The sequence below is a fragment of the Amphiura filiformis genome, chromosome 6 (genome assembly GCF_039555335.1).
Source record: "Amphiura filiformis chromosome 6, Afil_fr2py, whole genome shotgun sequence".
NCBI classification, from domain to species: Eukaryota; Metazoa; Echinodermata; class Ophiuroidea; order Amphilepidida; family Amphiuridae; genus Amphiura; species Amphiura filiformis.
Genome location: NC_092633.1, coordinates 3,918,362 through 3,941,365, shown reverse-complemented (window position 1 = coordinate 3,941,365; position 23,004 = coordinate 3,918,362). Strand labels below are relative to the sequence as shown.

Below are 23,004 nucleotides of genomic sequence, written 5' to 3'. Positions count from 1 at the left end.
GACAAATCTCATCCGCCACATACTTTTCATGTGAAACGATTCACTTTAACAATTTAACATCCTTGATCGTCGCGACTTTTTATAGGATATCGATGACAAATCTCTTCCGCCACATCCTCGATCTTCATCTTTTTATATGAAACGATTAACGCGATTCAATTTAGCAATTTCCTAATATTCACATTACATCCTTGATCTTCGACTTATTTTTTAGAACATCAATTACAAATCTCTTCCGCCACATCCTTGATCTTCATCTTTTAATAATTATGAAACGATTCACTTCAACAATATCCTAATATTCACATTACATCCATGATCTTCGAGTTTTTATAGGACATCAATGACAAATCTCTTCCGCCACATCCTTGATCTTCATATTTTTATATGAAACGATTCACTTTAACAATTTCCTAATATTCACATTACATCCTTGATCTTCGCGACTTTTTATAGGACATCAATGGCAAATCTCATCCGCCACATTCTTGATCTTCATCTTTTTATATGAAACGATTCACTTTAACAATTTCCTAATATTCACATTACATTCTTGATCTTCGACCTTTTATAGGACATCAATGGCAAATCCCTCATCCCCCACATCCTTGATCTTCATATTTTTATATGAAACGATTCACTTTAACAATTTCCTAATATTCACATTACATCCTTGATCTTCGCGACTTTTTATAGGACATCAATGGCAAATCTCATCCGCCACATTCTTGATCTTCATTTTTTGTATGATACAATTCACTTCATCTTTTTATATGAAACGATTTACTTAAACAATTTCCTAATATTCACATTACATCCTTGATATTTGAGTTTTTATAGGACATCAAAGACAAATCTCTTCCGCCACATCCTTGATCTTCATCTTTTTATATGAAACGATTCACGTTCAACAATTTCATAATATTCCCAACACATCCTTGATCTTCGAATTTTTATAGAATAGTAATGACAAATAAATGATAAATCGTATCCGTCACATCGTTGATCTTCATCTTTTTATATGATACAATTCACTTTCAACAATTTCATAATATTCCTATCACATCCTTGATCTTCGCGACTTTTTATAGGACATCAATAACAAGTCTCTTCCGCCACATCCTTGATCTTCATCTTTTTATATGAAACGATTCACTTTAACAATTTCTTAATATTCACATTACACCCTTGATCTTCGAGTTTTTATAGAACATCAATGACAAATCTCATCCGCCACATCCTTGATCTTCATCTTTTTATATGAAACGATTCACTTTAACAATATCCTAATATTCACATTACATGCTTGATCTTCGACTTTTTATAGGACATCAATGACAAATCTCTTCCGCCACATCCTTGATCTTCATCTTTTTATATGAAATGATTCACTTTAACAATTTCCTAATATATTCACATTACATCCTTGATCTTCGACTTTTTTTTTATAGAACATCAATCACAAATCTCTTCCGCCACATCCTTGATCTTCATCTTTTTATAATCATGAAACGATTCACTTCAACAATATCCTAATATTCACATTACATCCATGGTCTTTGAGTTTTTATAGGACATCAATGACAAATCTCTTCCGCCACATCCTTGATCTTCATCTTTTTATATGAAACGATTCACTTTAACAATTTCCTAATATTCACATTACATCCATGATCTTCGAATTTTTATAGGACATCAATGGCAAATCTCTTCCGCCACATCCTTGATCTTCATCTTTTTATATGATACAATTCACTTTCAATAATTTCATAATATTCCCATCACATCCTTGATCTTCAAGTTTTTATAGCACATCAATGACAAATATCATCCGCCACATCCTTGATATTCATCTTTTCATATGAAACGATTCCCTTTAACAATTTCCTAATATTCACATTACATCCATGATCTTCGATTTTTTATAGGACATCAATGACAAATCTCTTCCGCCACATCCTTGATCTTCATCTTTTTATCTGAAACGCGGGGATTCACTTTAACAATTTCCTAATATTCACATAATCCTTGATCTTCGACTTTTTATAGGACATCAATGGCAAATCTCATCCGCCACATCCTTGTTCCTTGATCTTCATCTTTTTATATGAAACGATTCACTTTATTAATTTCCTAATATTCACATTACATCCTTGATCTTCGATAATATTCCCAGAAAATTGATTTCAATTCCAATCCAATTCAATTCTTCGTTGCTCACAATTATTTCAATTTCAATCCAATTCAATTCATGCCCAACACCCAAGCCAAATTGTTATTCGAAGTTCAACTCCAAAAGTCTCCAATGTCATGTGGGCAATGCATGTGCAATAACCCGGAAGCTTGAGCTGTATTTCAGAAGAGGGCGCTATAATTGCAAAACAAATTGGAAAAATAAAAAAATATGGCGACGTCCTGTGCGTGAATCATTTAGGGGTGAGGCAGAAATTAAATCGTTGCGGTAAGTATATTAAGAAAAGAGTATTAAATACAGATGTACATTATAAGAATAAAGATTGGACAAAGATACTCTAGGACGGGTTTGATCGAAATTCATGTGAAGGAAGGTAAGATATGCGCGATTGAAATATGCGCTAGGCATCATGTTCATCAATCATGTCAATGATATTTCATGCATGCATGATGTAGAGCCATTCATTCATTCATTGATTTCATTCATTTGTTGACGTACTATACAATTATTCTGGGTTCCTTTTATGTGTTAACTATCGCGTATACGTGCACGACTGCAAGCGTGTGCACAGGACCTTTTTGAAAAAAATATGTGTTGGACTTCTGGCAGTACCGTACGCGCACGCGTAATTTGTAAAAGGAAATCTGGAAAAAATTATACAATGCATGTACGTATTCACCATGCTAACGCGCGGTACTGCCTCCACCTCATAATCCATCATGCCATTGTTCATAAGACCAAAATTATACGTAGCAGATCACACAAAATTTTAGTTTTAACGTTGACGTTGTCGCGAGCAACAAGTCAAGTCCATGAGTCTTTCAATTCGCATGAGTGTGCTTCATCAGATTCAGATCCTCACCTCACTTCTTAATGAGCTCAAATGGCCGTCACTCCAATCTAGACGTCGTCAAGCCAGACTCGCCATGCTGTACAAAATAAGGTACAATCTGGTTGACATCAACTGGGAGCAACATCTAACCGTAGCAACATCTAACACCAGAGGACATGCTTCCAGATTCTGGACACCATACTGCAGCGCCCAGACTTACTTGGCTTCCTTCTTCCCACACACCAGCAAAGAATGGAACGCCCTCAGGAAGGACCCAGGAGACTTCACCTCGCTCGATGCCTTCAAGGAAGCATTGAGCGAAGTCTCCATGTAACCAGCCGGCATCCTTCCTTTTTATCGCACATCACCTTGTATATATATTTTGCACCTGATTCTACCTGCAGCCATATTCGTCATAGCAGAACGCACAACTGCAGTGTGAATATATTCAGTTCCTGAAGCACACACTTACCAAGAAGAAGAAGAAGAAGAGTTCAGTCTGTGCCACAGTGCCAGTAGCTCGTTCACGTAGCGGTTTCGTTGTCCCACTGGCCTACTACACCTAAACGTAGATTGCCTGGCGATCGGAGTGTTATCGTCAGAGCACCTCGGACTACAGTGCCAGTGGTCATAAAAGGATTCTATTAAAAGATAACCTCTCGTCTCTCTGCTCACTGTATTTTACCCATAGGAAAAATAATTCCGTACCATGCATGTACATAAAAAAGGGAAAGTCCCTCGACCTAACATCAAGTGCTACCATCATTAAAAAAAAATTTGAAAAAAATTATAAAAATATTTAAAAAATAAAAATTGTGTTTTTAAAAACATATTATGTGGATTTGGAGAGTCTCTTGACCTAGAGTGAAGAACTGTAATAATTTGTGGTTGATTTAAAAAAATTTGAAAATAAGTTACCAAAAAATTCCAAGTTTGTATCCAAATGGGACGATTTGTAACTTGTGTTCACTTCCAAATCTATTTAAAGATATAGACTAATGTTGGCCGATACCGATCTGTGAATCGGAGATCGGTGCCGATATGGACTGCATCGGCCTTGAATCTGAATCGGCAGATGAGCTATCAGCTGCCGATCTAGCTTACCGATCTCTGAACTTGACAGTAATAAAAGTACACAACAATTCTTTAAGCTTACCATTACTTTCTTATGTAACATTACTACTATTTAATGCCAATATATTTCCAAAAAACGTTGTTACCACCGCAAGAATCATGTCATTTCATACTGTATTTTATGTATGTATCCACCCTTTGATAGACCGAATTAAAATGTAAACAAACAATCACGTGTCTCACTGTCTTGTGCTTGCGCTTTTGTCGTCATGACTTGTTGCTGTTTGACATCTGTAACCTTTTGCACATACCGCAAACCTTGCTGTTGTATTTATCAATTGAACTTGCACGCCATGGGCAAAGACTAATATTTTCCAAAAATAAAGCCTGCCATCATTCGGCCAAGGGATCTGTGAATTGCCCAATATAATGAATATACCTACCCCTCCAGTACGGGAATTCCATTAGCTCTTAAGTCATAACTGAGCATGCGCGATCATTTATTTATAGACGGTCGCCACATTGTCAATATTAAAACTAGTGGCATAGAACGACGAAACCGTACGATGGTACATCATTTAATGGATTAATGATTAAAGTTCCGACAATCGGAGGCACTGAGTGAGTAACGCTGGGACTTGGGGTGTAAAATGGTATTTTATTTGGGTTGATATTGACATGAAAAACCTCTAAAAACGGTCATCATATTACATAGTTACAGGTTTGGGGAATTAAGCTTTGACTGTTAACATTACTGGGGCCCGACTTGAATGAACTTGTACTGGTTGTAAAATAACATTTAAGGAATCTGAATCGGGATCAGATCGGCCCGATCTGCTAATTTTCAGATCGGAGATCGGCAGATCCGATCTTGGGTTGGATCGGCCAACACTAATATAGACATGTGAACAAAACCAATGCATTTTTATATCTTCAATAGATTACGCAGTGAACACAAGTTACAAATCGGTCCCATTTGGATAGCCTACAAACTTGTAATTTTTGGGTAACTTTTTTTCCAATTTTTTTTAAATCAACCACAAATGATTGCAGTTCACTCTAGGTCAAGGGTAGTTCCAGTAACTGTAACCATAGACTCTATGTCCGTAGATTAGGCCTGGCATTTTCGGGTAATTTTGTACCCGGGTACCCGTCGCGTTTTTCGGGCGGGTAAACCGGGTACCCGAAATTGCAAAAAAAAATAAAAAATAAATAAAAAAAATTTTCGGTTTTGTAGTAGGTGGACCTAGACCTAAATGTTAGATCATTCATGGTTGACCTAAAAAAAATTCAAGATGTTTTGTATTTTAATATGAAAATTGATAATTTGTATTCATGTCATACTTATTAATGATTTCAAAATGCATTGAATTTGAATGCATTTTGAAATCATTATAGAAATACTACACCCCTGCCCAATTTTGAGCCTATTTTTGCATTTTTCTCAAAAATTATAGCGTATTGGTGACAAATAAGATATGTATATTATAGGGGCAAGGACTACAACTACTGCACTGGAAATTATATTTCAGCACAGACAACAGTTGTGGAGTTACAGTCAAAAATGAGGGAAAACCAATATTTGATCAATAAATCAATAACTACTTGCCTTGAGTTGCTGAATTTTCAGTGCAGTAGTTGTAGTCCTTGCCCTATAATATGTGTATTCCATATCAAAGCGATGCACTTGTCGGCTGCTACATGTGTCTCATTTTACATACTAGTTAGAATAAATACCAGACTCATCTCAAGTGGAGGTCACCTCAAATCATACCAAAGTCACTTGATTTAGGAATACAGAGAACATGTTCCTAAACTATGTGACCTGGGGATGTTTTGAAGTGACGCCCACTTGAGATGAGTCTGGTATTTATTCCTAGCTATTATGTGAAATGAGACACATGTAGCAGCCGACAAGTGCATCGTTTTGATATGGATGTACACATATATACATATCTTACTTGTCGCCAATGCCCTATAATTTTTGAGAAAAATGCAAAAATAGGCACAAAATTGGCCAGGGGTGTAGTACGCCCTTAATAGAGTATGATATGAATACAAAATATCAATTTTCATATTAAAAATACAAAACATCTTGAAATTTTTTTTTTTAGGTCAACCATGAATGATCCAAGCGCTTAGGTCTAGGTCCGGGACACTACAAAAAAAAAAAAAAAAAATGCCAGCCTTACCGTAGATGTCATTATATGTTTATGATAAAGACTGAAGTCTTGCTGGCAAGACTAGGTCAAGGGACTCTCCAAATCCACGAATTATAATTGGCCAATGAGAGAGTTATCATGGGGACTTAAGTTGAGATTTCCCGAGTACCGACTGTGAACTCAGGTGGTACAGTGGTAAAGCTCTGGACCGGTAATCCAGCGACCGGGGTTCAATCCCCGCTGAGTCCTGATTTTTTCTCTCTCAATATTTTCATGCCAGTTTGCTCGAGCCCCAATCACGTCATTTAAATTATAATTTCTCGAGCTTGCATCGTTTATTTCCGATCCTCGCATATATTAATTTGTGTTTCGCATTGTCTTACGCCCTGCCAGGGTGAAGCATATAGGCCGCCTACTTCTTCATTAATTTTCTTTTTAAATGCATTTTTTTTAAATTTTCCAATTTTTTTTAGTGATGGTAGCACTTGATGTCCAGGGACTCTCTAAATCCGCGAAAAAAATGCCAAAATGCGCTAATTGGCATTGCGCCGCAAATAAGGCAATTGCGTATTATTAGCAGCCCTATTGTATGGCATATAGACAACTAGACAACATATATATATTTACATTGGTTTCCTAAGCCTAATAACATATCTTTACTTTTAATTTTGTAGTGAAAATAACTAATTTGTGTTTGGGCCAATTTGGCTGACTAGCAAATGTGTCATCTTAAAGGTTTTGCCTTCTAAATATAAACAACCAAGCTAAGTAATAAATGACTGAGACTGAGTCAGTCTAAACATCATCAAGTAAACCCACTCATTCATTTTTGATATGGATCAGATTCTGGTATTTAGAGGGAAATTGTGTCTTTTTTGTATTACCGTACTATTACCGTATATAAAAACATGCTATAGATTGTGGGAAATTTAGTGCTTCCCGGGAAATTGACATTTTTTCAAGCCCTGATACAAGTACTTTACAGGCAGGCAGGTAGTGTTGGTAAATCTGTGAAATTAGTACACTACAGTGGAAGTTGTTTTCTTCAGTGCGGTTAAAAACTATGGGGTTGTACATGTACTTGGCAGCTAACTTTACTAGAAACGTCATTAGCAATGGATTGCTTGCTGACTGCCCTCGCATTTGTTGATAATGATATTTGAATTTAGGCAGATGAACATAAATTAAATGTATTATTTATAACACAGTATATTGGTGAAGTCCTGAAGATGACAAAACATTTTATTTTAGGAATCAGATTATTACTAAATCTAAATATTATTAGGGAACTTGGAGAACCAGTGATAGCAAACAATCACATGCTCTACAAATTGATTCTGGTTGATGATTTTGAGAATTTGTAAATTGAAATAATGTATCAACAATAAAGCCTGCCAAAGTGAAAGAAGTGTTATAACATGTGTTACCATACCAACTATTTTGCAGTTGCAATTTAGTATAACTTATTGTTATTATTCCAGTAAATAATATAACATAGTATTATAATATTACAAATAGAAACCAATTAATTGTAGAATGGTTAGTAGTTTTAGGACAAAGTTGAGATAAAGTTAGATATTTTTTGGCCTTTCCACTGAGAAAAACGTGTGTTACCGATTTTCGCGGTGCTCTCTCATCTGCACGAATAGATCTTTCATCTTTGTACATAGGATTTAGCCTTGAGTTTTGGTATTAAAATACAAAAGTAAACACTAAATTCAAATTAGACTTACAGCCAGAGAATGGAGAATAAAGAAGGATGCACTAAAATGTAACAGGCTTAGCTCTTGGTTCATATACATGTATCTATCTATTGTTATAATTTATAATGCAAACATCTAATCATATTGTGTAACAGATCAAGCATGTGGTCAATTTCTCAGAGGTTGGAAAACAGATGGAAATTGTGGCCTTGTTTTTCGAACTATGGACATTTACTTTTTAAAACTGGCTTAGTTCCTCAGATCACAATGCAATAGAAAGTGCCTGCATGTGAAGCAACCACCGAGTCCGCCAGGGCAAGTGGAATATTACGAGGGGTGGCTTACAAGTTACACTGAACCAGTGCTTAACTATTTAATTGAAGGAATGGTATTGGTTTGTATTCATACAAGTGGATACCATGTAGATGTGCAGCCAGTTTCAAGAATACTGTCAAGTGGTTTACACAGTGCACTGTCGTTGGTTGAATATGGCTATTTTTTGACTGAAAATTTGCTATATTATTATTTTTCAGTGTATTTCATCCAAACTTTTGTACTGTACAGTGTTACATGCTGCAGCTACCATTATAATATAACACACTAATGAAAAATGTGAAGAGTTGATTTGCAAAATTATCTTCCAATCAATTCTAATGGTTACATTTATGTCATGAAATATATATAGTATTAGGATCAAACAGGAATTTATAGGTTTACAACTTGTGCGTCAGAATTAAGCTCTTCATGTTGACGATATCGTCAAAAATAGCGCCATAACACTAACTAAATCATGTTATAAGTGCATATTTTATGAGGAAAGGACACCACCAGCACTAGTTCAATGTAATTCTTGAGAAAAGCTTCCCTTTTATAATTGCTACATAGTTTTGATAAACGTCATCCCATGTTGTGGACTTTGCTATCAAAAAAAAATAGTTTGTTTGTGACATAAATAGTTAATTATAGAAAGGACAATTTATAGATTAACAAGTCACAGTAGGCATATACACTCAGAGAGCTTTTTCTTTTTCAAGTAATACAATAAGCAGAAACTATATACTGTGTGAATGTGAACTGTCTTAAGAGGTGCAGTAAGCTTCTGGTTGTAAGCTCTGTTTTCTTCTGGCATCACAAAACTCAAGGCTTCCAGTCTGCAAAGGAGGTGTGTGGACACACAGTCAGGGATTCACTTAGGAATCGAAATTCTTGAATACGGTGATCCTCAAGAATTCTATGACCGTCTGTGCCTAATATAGGGAAACCTTAGCTGTGTGATCTCACTTCCTGGCTGTAAGACTTAATCAAGTCTTGTTCTTGTCATACTGTTGGCAGGTCAACTACCTGTCATTGTGACAGTCAAGGCATGCCTATTATCAGGATTGACTGACTGACTGGCTAACTGACTGACAGGTGATCATGTAGCTCCATATTTTTATTGTTATTCTAAAATCAATTAAAATAGGTAAAAGCAATCAAGTTGAAACAGTCTGCAGGCATTTCATATTTTTGCATAGAATGGATTTTTTGGGGTAACATTTGTTAAATACGGCTGACAGGTTGCCATCTAATATTATTCATGGTAATGTTTTGTTACCTCATTCTATTAGTATTTATTGGTTAATGAACGCGTATTACTTATTGGGAGAGAAATTAGACAAAATAATGCACGCGCGCTGACGTTGATGCGTCTAATGCACGAGCCCCGAATTATTAATCTATTTCATATACGAGAAGAAAAAAACATGTGATTTTTACTTTTTTTATATATAACAAATTATCACTAAAAATGTTGGAAAAAGAACCAAATATAAATATGCATCAATCCGCCCGAAAAATGAATCAATCCTACGCGACGCGAACGCGCGTGAAACACTTCAATCCTTGTATAAAAAATGAAGTCACTTCGCAGGCAGTTTGAGTGACGGTTGCTATGCCGGTTGCTATGCATCGAGGTGGTAAGCCTAAAACTTACGTACTTGTGAACGGCTATGATGCGCGTTACTGCTTTATTGGTCAAAAGGACTTATCCTGTATTTGATTGACAGTTGCTAGGGCATCGAGGTGGTAAATTAGTCTAAGTTTCAGACCTGCAAGTACAGGTACGATTGTAACACAATTCGAAAGTAGGCCTATGTTTATTAGTTTTAAGAAAGAAATACCATTTTCATCAAATTTTATAATTAGTAGAGATACATATTAGACCCATATTTTACTTGCTTTATTGAATTTCAAGCTAATTTTATGTATGAAATGTGCACATTTAGACCGATACAGTGCAAACGACACTCTGTCTTGATCAAGTCTAACATCGTCAGGCTAAAATCTCCTCAATCTTGAACGACTGTAGAGGAAGTCTATTTCGAGCTATTTTTCCAAGATGGCGCACATCGACTGCCAATTATTCGGACCCTTTCCGGCAAAAATACAGCTTATTTAGCCAGTCTCGTCATGGGGTCATCAAAGAAAATATTTTCCTAGCATATTGAGGTAACTCTTGAGCTACTTGGTTTTTCAAAATATGATAGTAATGGAAAGAAACAACCCAATTGCTCACCGTTTTTGGCCATTTAATTTTTTTGAAACGATAACGTAAACATGCATCAACTCTTCCACAGGTAATACACTCCTACACAGCCATGCCATCACATGCATGAAGGCGCATATAGGCTGAATGACTGACTTCATTTGCGCAAACGAGTGGCTTATCCTATAGTATATGTACTCGAGAATCCTAAAAGTCCTAAAAATCCTCAGAGTCCAAAATTGCATAATTTTATTGAATTAGTCAAGAATTTGGTCAATTTTGACAACAAATTGCCAAATATGAACGATTTTCATCAAATGCCACCCAGCACTAAAAATATCCTAGCTACATGTACAACCCTGCTTGATCAATTCATACAACACTAGAGAACCCTGTTAGCAGAAACAAAGAACATAAATATGCACCAACAACAAAAGGATTACTGCTCTGTTTCTCTTTTACAAAATTCAGGAGATTTTACAGACTACAAAAAACATTAAACAACACAAAAAGTGTAACACACAAAACCACACTCAAAAGACAAAGACACGCATGCCATGACAAAACAACATCATACAAAAAAAATACAAGGGAAAAGTTCAGCATATTCTTCACTCAAATAGGGAAAAGCTCAGCACAATCTTAACTCAAATCAAAAGATTTCTCATCAATGTTATATACTTGGCCTTCAACTTCAACCTGATCAAAAAATGAAATTGGTTTTGGAGTCTTGGAATTTACACCTATAAATGTAAAACTTGATCCAACTATGAGAAGTTTCAGGTGCATCCAGCCCAAACATTTGAAATTTATAAAGATTGAATTGGTCTCTTAGTAAACCAACCTGAGGTCAAAGTTCAAGTAGGTCAAATGTTAAAATATGCCCAATTGAGCTTAAACTTGATGCAAATCATCCTTGATATGAACATGAAAAGGTCAACCTGAGGTCACCCAAGGTCAAAGGTCAAGTGTTACAATGGGCCCAATTGGGCTCAAACTTGATGCGAATTGTCTTTAATATGATGAAGCATGAAAAAGTCGGGGTGAGTTTACATGAGGTCAATCAGAAGCCACCGCCCATGCCCTGATATTTGTGGCTCTCTCTCTAATTTCCTTTCTTGCTGCTGTTTTTTCTTATTTCTAGCTATTTAATTTTATTGTTTAAAGCAGCAACATAATTTATATTCATTAGAGTTAAATTGAATTTAACCCCATTTCAAGGATTAAAGGAAGATTAATAAAACAGTAATTGGAAAAAATATGACTCAGGTGACCACATACTTTCATTTTATGAAGAAGGTATACAATGTATTTTATTATATATTTCTCAGAAATATTACTGAGAAAATCGCCAGTATTTAAAAGTAAATAGCCACTAGATCTCACTTCACTGGGGAATTTGTACCCACTGGATAACAGTTTATAATTACACATATTTACATGAAACTGATCAATAAAACTGTCAGTGATCAGTAAAAATATGTTTTTTGTATGCTGTGATAATTTTAAATACACCTTTAAGACGTTCTTTGTAATATCTACAACCATGGCCAAAATGTGTTGGGACACTTATGGAAAACGTATACTATAGTATGACCTTATTTCCGTTATTATTAACGTGATAAAGTGGAGGTTTCTTTGGTGTCAAGCCTAAACACTTTCCTAACACCCCAACCCTCCCCCTTCCCCACCAATCAATGTTGGGTGCCACAAGGCTCGTGTGAAAAAACAAAAAAGTCGGAATCAACATTAATCGGGAGAGTGGGGGGAGGAGCTTATTTACATTACCCTATCAAACCGTCCCAACACTTATGGCCAGCATTGTCTCTAAGGTACAAAAATCTAATTTTAAAATGTGTGTTTTGGCCCATATCTCCTCAACCATAGCTTGATTTTCATCAAATTTTACATGAAAACGGAGAAACTATTTATCTTTTCACTTATATAAAAATTATTGCATTTTCCTCATGTGATTTAGGGATACGGTCACGCTTTTATACGCAATATCATGTATTTTACAGTGCGTTCTGAACATTATTAGCCTATGCAAACTTCGTATTTTGCGTAAAAAGAATTTTTATTTTGAAATAGTAGTGAATTAAAAAAAAAAAATACATGATATTTGTTGACAGGAATTGATTGAAGTCTTTTAAAAGAGTGATTTTGGGAAAAAATACTTAAAATTAAAAAAAGCTAATTTTAGAAGAAAAAAAAACAAAACTTTAATCATTTTCATCGCTTGCATCAAAAACGTATGTGGTATTTGCAACGAGTATATCGTGTAAATATAATCATAGTCGGCAGGAGTAGGCTTAAATTACATTTTATGACTGAAATTTATTAAAGCGCTTTCAAAGAAACTTATAGTAAGTATAGAAAGTAAAATATAGAAAAAACATACAGAAAAAAAGAAGGACGGACATTGGCAAAAATTAATAGAACAACAAATATAATATGATGAAAGATATTGTAAAATAATAACAAAAAAGAAAAGAAAAAGAAATCTAAATAAATTCAGGGGATCGAACCCGTGTCCACTGCGCCTGTGGCAGATGCAGTATCCATTGCGCCACAGAGCTGTGTAACTTCAACAGGCTTAAACTATAATATAATGCTATTCAACATGCATGTATATAAATATACGCTCTACACATGATATACATTCTAAAAAAATACATTTTTCCGTCATTTGTTTCATTAACTGAATATTTATCATATAGCAGGTGTTGGCTGACATTGTGCTCCACATTTAGTTCAGTTTTTGTCCGGGATAAATGACTACGGGACAAAATCGGACGGTATACACGTCTTTAAAGAGTAAAGAATTTTAATATAATATTACTTTCTTTTTCTTTTTACAAACGTGTATATCGCTCGCTTTTGTCCCAAAATCATTTTACCCCGCCCAAAACTGAAATATATGTGGAGCACAAATGTCAGCCAACACCTGCTATATGATAAATATTCAGTTAATGAAACAAATGCCGTAAAAGTGTGATTTGTTTGACTGTTTATCGTCCGTAGAGCGATATTTATATACATGCATCTTGAATAGCATTATATTACAGTTTAAGCCTGTTAAAGTAATACAGCTCTGTGGTGCAATGGATAATGCATCTGCCACAGGCACAGTGGACACGGGTTCGAGCCCCTGAATTTATTTATATATCTTTTTCTTTTTTTTTTGTTATTATTTTACAATATCCTTCATCACATTATATTCGTCGTTCTATTAATTGTTGCCGATGTCCGTTCTTCTTTTTTTTTTTCTGGATTTTGTTGCTTCATTTGTGGTAGACTGCGGTAAATTGGGAAAACAAGTGTGCATGGGTTCGATTCCTTTATTTGTTTTTTGATCACGAGATGTTGTGATAACTTTTATTTTCTTCTATAGCTGTAATGTAACATTTTAATTGGTGGAAACAATAATTTTCCATTTTAAAACCCAAGTTTTTGACAGTTAAAGTGACGAATAGTGAACTTAGACAGGGCCAAAATATCGTTTTAAGACATTTTAAGTGACCAGTCCCTAAATTTCAAATGTAGCCATCCAAAATTTTTTGGTAAAGCCACATGATAAGATCTCTAACTGCTCCAAATTTGGTGTCAATATCATATTTACTTTTTGAGTTATAAGCAAAAAACTGAAATTAGATGATTTTTTTTCTTTTTTTCAAATACAACCATGGCCAAAATGTGTTGGGACACTTATGGAAAACGTACACTATAGTATGACCTTATTTCCGTTATTATTAACGTGATAAAGTGGAGGTTTCTTTGGTGTCAAGCCTAAACACTTTCCTAACACCCCAACCCTCCCCTTCCCCACCAATCAATGTTGGGTGCCACAAGGCTCGTGTGACCAAAAAAAGTCGGATTCAACATTGATCGGGGGAGTGGGGGGCTTATTTACATTACCCTATCAAACCGTCCCAACACTTATGGCCAGCATTGTAGCTGCACCAGTCTGAAATGTACATGTATCTAGTGAAAATAAAGTGCTATAGCCTACACGTATGCAGGGATGTAGCTACGGCAGGCGGTGGCGTGCGGCAGAGCCCTGCGGGCACTGTTAACCAATTTAAGCTCTAGCACCCAGCACTCAAGTGTCAAAAATTTCAAAATCACATAGAATTTGGCAAAATTTAGGCAATTTTCAATAAAATTTACAATGTCACAATAAATTCCCTTAAATACCACCCGGCACTAAAAAATCTCTAGCTACAACCCGACACGTATGTGTGCTATGTGACAGGTTAATATTACATTTGTAGTCTGTTGAAGTCGCATAGGATTCCACTGGTATGAAGAGCTTTAGCCTGCCATCTGTAATGAATCCTCCTGCATTAGTTATATACCAAGTGCTTGTCAACATGTAATTATTTGTTGGTTGGGTGGAAGATCTGGATGATCATATTAATTAATTTAACTGCTAAATGTTTCTTGAATTTCCCTTGACCTATCTCTATTAAAGCAATTAATTTGTTTTGTTCCCTCTTTAAATAAATGTACTCTCTTATGTCTATGATTTGACTTATAGCCATATTTTAACATTTCCACAGAAATAGATACTGTATGCTAAAATTTTCGCTTTGGTTTTATTTTCGCAGATTTTGCTGATCAAGAGGCATCTGGAAAATAAAACTCCGCGAAAAACATGATAATTAAGCATTTTACTGTTATTCTATTTAGGAGATATCCACAACCGCGAATCTGGGAAATTGTCAATGATACATGAAACTGTGAAAATATATTCCCGTGAAAATATTGGCGTACATGTATGCAGTATGTATTAGTAATAGTATTTCTTTTCCATAAAACATTAGCTTTTACTGTCAGATATGTCCCCTTTTAATTTTGAGCTAAACAACTTACAATGTAGGTAAAGCAAAGAAAATCGGAATTTACTACCAGTACTAGTGCCAATGCATGCTAATATTTCTCCGTCGGCTGTACTACGGTACGGTCCTTTGATGTTTGTGTATGACCGTCCCGCACACCATGTTCGTCAGGCTTCCTGCTCTTTAGCAAATTTTCGAACTTGTTCTTCCGCATTTCTTTAATTAACGTGTTGTTGATGCTAAGCTAAACACGCACTGCCACAAATAATACAAAAAAGTTTAACATTTGGATTTTGTCTTTAAAATTGCTATTATTCATCGTAACAATAATACTAATAATGGAAACATAGATTATTTATGAGAAAATAACCATAAAACATTAGAAGCTGAATATTGTCAGGATGTGATATAAAAATAAACATTAACCGCACATCGTCAGTCCAGCATGCTTGTAAACAAAGTGTCAATTTCATCAATTAGGGCTTCCCCATCAAACAGCGATCATTACGGAAAGCATGTAAAAAGTGAACGATTTCCTGACGTTGCATTTACATGTACAAATATTGCAGAATTTACTTCAATTCTTAGCAGGTGGGTCAAAATTTTGGGGCTTTTATTATCTTAAAAATATAAAAGAATAGAAATTTCTTATTTTTATCATCAATTAATGATTAATTTCGAAGTTTTGTCTGCATCCACATGCATGTGACATGGACGCAAAATACTTGATCAGCCATCTGAAACTTGTGTCCAAATTTGTAAAATATGTGTCTGGACGCAATGACGCACACTAACGGGAAGCATGATGTACGTACATGTACTGAGTAAGATGAACATCACAACTTGTTCAGACGGTTTATTCAAAATCTCGGATTTTGACGAAACTACAGCACCTTTTTTGCAAGGTGTCTTAGTTTACTAAAGTACATTACAATCATGTAAAAAACTGAATTAAAAAAAATATTGAGGGTGTCCTCAGCAAATGATACAATCATAAAACAATGATTTTGCAGGGAATATTAAAGGCATATCATTACATTAGCTGAGGAGGATGCTGTCATAGTTTTAGATTTTTACATGATTTACTCAATTTTTTTAATAAACTTGCATACTAAAAGTTACTATACTCTTGCAAAAGTCAAGGCTTAGGTCCTGTATTTTGTGACAAAATTCAACATTTTAATAAATTGTTGTTTTAAATGCATTCATACGATCAAAATATTAGTCAAATCAAATCTAACCCCTTGATCAAACTTCATCCAGCAGGAATATCTCCAATAATCTACATTTCAACATTAAATCTATTTCAGTCATTTTGAATTGTAAATGTTAGAATAGCTGAAATTATGGCACCAATGGTAAGCATGACACAACACGATAAACTGCGCCTCTGCGGGCTGCCATCTTGTTTGTTTACATGGGGAATTCTCTGTTGTAAGTTTGTTTACATGGGGAATTCCCCGTAGGGGTATGCCTAATTGAGCAATAGAAGTGACCCATACCAAGAAATCTCGTACGAAATGAGATCTAACGTGACTTTGTGCGTCTCCAGTATGGTGGCTTGGCGCCTCCACAAGTATAAACTTTTCGGCCTGAGATAATGATTGCTTCAAGTGACTTTCTTTTATTTATGATTTAGCAAATAAATAAATACTATAATGCACACAAATTGGAGATATCGATGATGTATTTTATTGACATTTTATAGAGGTAAAATTAACCAACGGCCTAATAATATGCCCTTCCTGACTGCCATTCTGCCCTCAAAATATTTCCTCTACCGACGACTAAAATAGGACAAAATGTTGCACCAAATGGCATCATGTGCACCTCAAATTTTTTTAATCGATAGCTTCAGAGGAGGGGCACCCCTCCCTCTCTTCTGACTCCCCCTGCGGTGCTAAAGTCATTGTGTGGCGCTTTGCAGTTTTCTTTTATTTCATGTGGCACTTCAACAAATCTATTTGAGGAAGCCTGCACTATAGTATCATTGTTTCATGTGCTCTTATCTTGAAAAGCTATTAAATATTACACTTACTATTAAAATTGAAAAGATACATACGAACTTTGTGACAATAAATTTTTTTATCAGATTTAAAATTCTGTATCAATCAAATGTTTGCATTGGTCCAATGAGTGATACAGAAAAGATTCCAGATTCACACGTAGGCCTTTTTGATTTCGAAGCAAATAGGCCTACATATGAGAGTCTCAAAAAGTTTTGAAACAAAAGCTCACTGTGTGTTGTTTGTCTGTGACAATGTAGGATTTGATTCCAGTTTTATAAAACCCATGGTTATACAGAGCACTTGAATGTACCTTTAAATGGTTCATAGCAAGGAGATGTTTTCAAAATGCACTCAGACATAGGATGGAACTGTACGGGTTTGGATACACTGCACTCCATCTGATGCATTGTTACATGAAATCATGCGAGTCATTTTGGTCTCTAGAGGAGATGATGTATGGCCTGATGTACAGTAAGTGATAGTAAATGTTCTTGTTTAGGCTCCATATTTTCTCATTTTAAAGAAATTAAATTTGCCTGCTAGGAGATAATTGTACGTTCCAACTCAAGACAAAAGAAGACCGGGACATCTACGGACCTCTTATGTAACCTGCATTCAACATGTACTTGGTTATGATGAAGGCATTCTGAAAGCATAACAGATACCTGCACTTGCCAAAGATCGCTGTGCATGGAGAAATTTTGTGGTTGCCAGCTTCACAGCCGACAAATTATAATGGGGGGTGTATACGCATATTTTAGAGATACATCTGTTAATTTGTGCAGGAAAAATAAAAAAGCGCAGTGATTTATAGTGCGCTATGCACAGGCACAACGCCTACATGTAGACATTGATCCACAAGCCTCGACACACTGTACAGATAAAAATATTGGTAGGCATATTTTGTTCTCTGTATCATACTCTGCTATACATATTACACACAATCTACATGTACCAGGTCCTTGGTAGATCAATTTAAAATAAACATTGTTTCCTGAAGACAATATACATGTACATGTATTCACATTAATGAGCCCTTTTGCAATTCCAGAATCATGATGCGTCATGGGTAATATTTGCCAATAGAATTGGAGATAAACACGAGGAGGCTGTAGTGCATTTGCAATGGTGGCAAACTTTGCACTTCCTTCAAAAACATAATTTTGTAAAACATTTTTTATTCATTCCTGTGTTAGTATTTCCTGTGAAATACAAATATTGTGAAGGAATGAAGACCAAACTGTCAGCGAAATTCCAGTACAAAACGTTTTTATGCAAACGTCAAAGTTCACTCAATTGAAAATGTACAGTAGCCTCAACGTGTTTATCTCTCAAACAGACCCGGATGTTGATGTGCAGATGATGTGCAGTCATCGTTTTCCGAAATTGCGAAAGGGCTTATTGCTTGCACAGGATCACAGGTGTGCGGGTGTGTGCATTAAAGATGCACATAGTTTAGAGTTATGCCTCATTTGTGACTCGGAATAATTACATGTATGTATGTTCGTAATGTACTACACATTATAATGTACAGAGCTCGTTCCAAATCCCTTGTGCCCTTGTCTAAATCAGGGTCTAAATTTCCTATTTTACTCACGCCTTTCTAAAATGCGCACCCAGCTAAATTTTAATCTGAAAAAAATGGTGCCATCTGTTTGTGATAAACCCCTACCTGTCTCATACATGTATTTTATATACCTATGTATACATGTATTACTCATATCATTGATATACTAGTAGTTTTATGGATTTTTTAAGGTTGTGGAAAGGCAATGTTTCAAATTAAGAAAATGCATTAGGCACGTGAAAGTCGATTCCGAGTTTACCGTCCCCTGCCCGCATCACTTTTTGGAAACCAAAAGTACCTGTGTCAAATTTTCAAAAATGCCAAAATAATTCATTATTTTCAAAGTCAGTGTTTTCACCAGTTTTAGCAATTGGAAACATATATTTTTGTTTGTAAAATATATAAATTCATGGAAGCAAACCAGGCTCTTTTCTAACTTTCTAGTCCCTACCTTTTCGTGAAAATTTCTTCGTCGCATTTATTTCCATTTTGCAAACATCTGATGAAATAATGAAAAATGAAAAAGTCACCTCACCAACCTGGAAAAAAAAAAGTGACGATAAACTCGGAATTGACTTTTATGGGCCTTATGTCTAGACAGATTTATTGTACAATGCACAGTGGATTCCTTTTGTTTGAGTCAAATCAGACATACAGTTTACATAATGCATGATTTCTAGATTAGTGTTTACTAATGATCAGTACAATAAATAGGTGTATGTGTAATTTTGCCAATGATGTAATCAGAACTAAAAATACTCGAAACATTTGCTGATAGTCCTCTTTAATATAGATTGTAATTTTTACTAGCACATAGAACTATATTTGTGCAATAGATTATTTAAAACATTTAAGGGGGTACTACACCCCTCGATAAATGTGTGTCCATTTTTGAATTTTTCTCAAAAACTAATAACACAGTGGTAACTAAAGTTATGTATATTATAGGGGCAAGGAATCCAATTACTACACTGGAATTTCAGTGACCCAAGACAAGCGGTTCGTTACTTATGATAAGAAATAAGGTACAACTAGGATGTACCTCATTTCCTATCATACATACTGATGAACCGCTAGTCTTGAGTAACTGAAATTTCAGTGTAGTAATTGGATTCCTTGCCCCAATAATATACATAACTTTTTTTACCAGTGTGTAATTATTTTTTGAGAAAAATGCACAAATAGTCACAAATTCACCACAGGGGTGTAGTACCCCCTTAAATGAATTATTATAGTCCAAGACTGATGAAGAACCAAAAAACTCCCTCGGTATGCAAAAACAGCAGAAACAAAACATAATAGAACCTCTGGCAGGAATAGCCAAAGAATAACTCTGGCAGGGATAGAGTAAAGGAGTCACTTTCAAAGTGGCTAAACCTAAAAACAGAATGCATGTAATTTTAAAATCAATGCATTAAAATGCAAATGGATGTTTGTAAAACCCAAAGAACATGGATCAATTTTCCCTCCCAAAGTACATATCATTTCAAGAAGTTGCCTTTTTATCCCCTTAAGGTCATGCTCAGATCAACGACACCTTTGACAGCTTCTTAGAGTACATCAAGCAGAATAAAGAATTCTGATTCAACCAGTTATTGGCATCTTTGAAAACATAAAAAATATGAATCACACACTTCTAGGGTTTTGAGTAGAATCCAAAGAGGTGCCTTTAATCTAAAGCCGTAAGTTTTCTGTGATTTCACGGAATCAGAAACTTTGTAGAAAAGTGAGAAAAGGGAAAACAGGATTTCATAAATAAAAGTAGCACCCGAGGGGTACGAGGCTCAAAACCGCACTGGAGAAAACAACTTTGCCTTCTTTTTAAGCTGTTCAAAGGACAAGACCCATAGGTCCTCTGAAGGACAAGACCTAAATGGCATCACCTTATGGCATCATTGTTTTTCCATCTCTATTTAACTCAATGTACTGAGAGTGTAACATATGAATTGCTTAGCATTTGCACAGTAAGATAATATTGCGGTACTTCCAACAATGTCACTGTGACCATGTATGGACACAACAAAAGAGCATAAAATCCGCCACAACAAAGTCACAACTTTGAGTTCTCTTTACTCATGGGTTCCTGTTACACATAATTGCAATTTGTTATGGAATTTGGACTCATGAAGTTTCATAACTCTTTCTATGGATTAGGTAGAATTAAATATTCAACACCACTAAAATTAGTACTGTTTCACTTGTAATTTGTCTTACACAGGTTAGACCAGTGAATCATGGACATCATGCTACTACGGTGAAGCTCAATTTGATTTCCATTAACTAACATCCAAGCAAGCACCAGGCAACAGCTTTCCTATGCTGTGTGCAACCACCAAGCTGGCTAGCCCTGCATCTTTAGACATCCCAAAGGTAACCAGGCAGGAACAAGTGTATTCTACTAATGGAGATGATGAGGTGAAGGAGAGAAGAAAACAGGAGGCTGGGACTATCACAGGTAATAGCAGGCAGCAATTCGTTGTCTGCATCACATACTGTCATATCTCAAAAGGCTGCCTGGTGTGATTTTTTTTATTATTGGCATCTAATTGTGATGAGATGCACTGTAAAATTAACTTTTTATGTTAATTTTGTGGTATGATCACAATTTCCACAACTCTTCCTATATCTTTGTACAGAAGCCTGCGTCTGCGTGGTTTACTTTGGTCAGGCAGCTAAACTGTCCTGGCGAAGTAAACCATGTAGAAGATGTGGACGCGTTGTTGTTAATCGGTGATGAACAACGGTGAAACATGATTGAATCCCTAAATTACAATCCCATTCTTAAGAAAGAGGCGTGCTGAAATATAAAACAATGAGATGAAATACAACAGTAATAAAATCACAAAATGTAGCCTTTCGAGATGCGCCAGTATGTGATGCAGATGACAGATTACAGGTTTATAGCAGGATTATTCTACTAGTGGAGACAATGAGGTGAAGGAGAGAAGAAGACAGAAGGCTGGGGCAATCACAGGTAATAGCAGGCTACTTTATAGGTTAATAACAGGTTTATTCTACTAATAGGAAATATGAGGTGAAGGAGAGAAGAAAACAAGCGGGGGCAATCACAGGTAATAGCAGGCTACTTTATAGGTTAATAACAGGTTTATTCCACTAATCGGAAATTATGAGGTGAAGGAGAGAAGAAAACAGGGTGAGACAATCACGGGTAATAGCAGGCATAGGTTTAAATTGACAGGTGTATTCTACTGAAGGAGCTGTTGATGTGAAGGAGAGAAGGCAGGAGGCTGGGACAATCACAGGTAACAGCAGGCTACAATACAATCATGTGTCTGTGCTTAATAGCTGTTTCATATCACTGAATAGATTCATCAGGTTTGTAGATATACATTAAGGAAAATTTTCATTGAAACAAAACCAAATAATTTACTCACTATTGACAAGGGGCCCATTACCGAAGTCACATGTATGATCCTCTCCTGGCTGTAAATACACCCTCTACAGTCGGGATACGTCCAACCGGAAGTAAGGATCATCCATCATTAATCGTCAATAGTGAGTAAATTATTTGGTTTTGTTTCAATGAAAATTTTCCTTAAAGCTGTATCATACTTCACAGTCACAAATTCAATTGAATGAACACAATTTGCTATTTCATATGTATTCCTATGTATTTCCCATAACCTGCTGTTGGTGGGTTGCCATGGTTAGGAACGCATTCATTTGTCACACTTTGTTCATTCAGTTGCTTTTCTGAGTGTAACCAGTCACTGCTCACAAGTGTCTCTGAAATATATGGCTGCTCCGGTTTATGAATCCATATAATACCTATATATGTACATCTGGTTGCTGGTACTGAATTCTGGAGCAACATAAACATTCATATACAAGTGACCGATCTTAAGATAATAATTGGTAGTTTTTGTATATATCATAATTTCCCCTCTGCATTTGATCGCCTACCAGTCTGTTTCTCACTCAATGTAACTGAAAGTTTTCCAACACATGAGGAAATGATAACAAGATGAGATAGAGATGATAAGTTTAAGTCTTATCAATCCTGCTGCTTGAGATGCAATATTATACAAGTAAATATCTGATTACAAGAGTGACAGTACAAATACAACATTAAATTAA

At 35.6% G+C, this 23,004-nt stretch overlaps 1 protein-coding gene across 1 annotated transcript in view; it reads left to right on the top strand.

The window, feature by feature from the left end:
* The first annotated feature begins 2,388 nt into the window (after positions 1-2,388).
* The window catches only part of LOC140154847 (trafficking kinesin-binding protein 1-like), a 114,298-nt gene continuing 93,682 nt past the window's right edge, over positions 2,389-23,004 (top strand). Inside the window, 2 exon segments of the mRNA XM_072177490.1 lie at positions 2,389-2,461; positions 21,125-21,361. Of these exon segments, the coding sequence (XP_072033591.1) occupies positions 21,223-21,361 (139 nt within the window). The 5' untranslated portion in view covers positions 2,389-2,461; positions 21,125-21,222.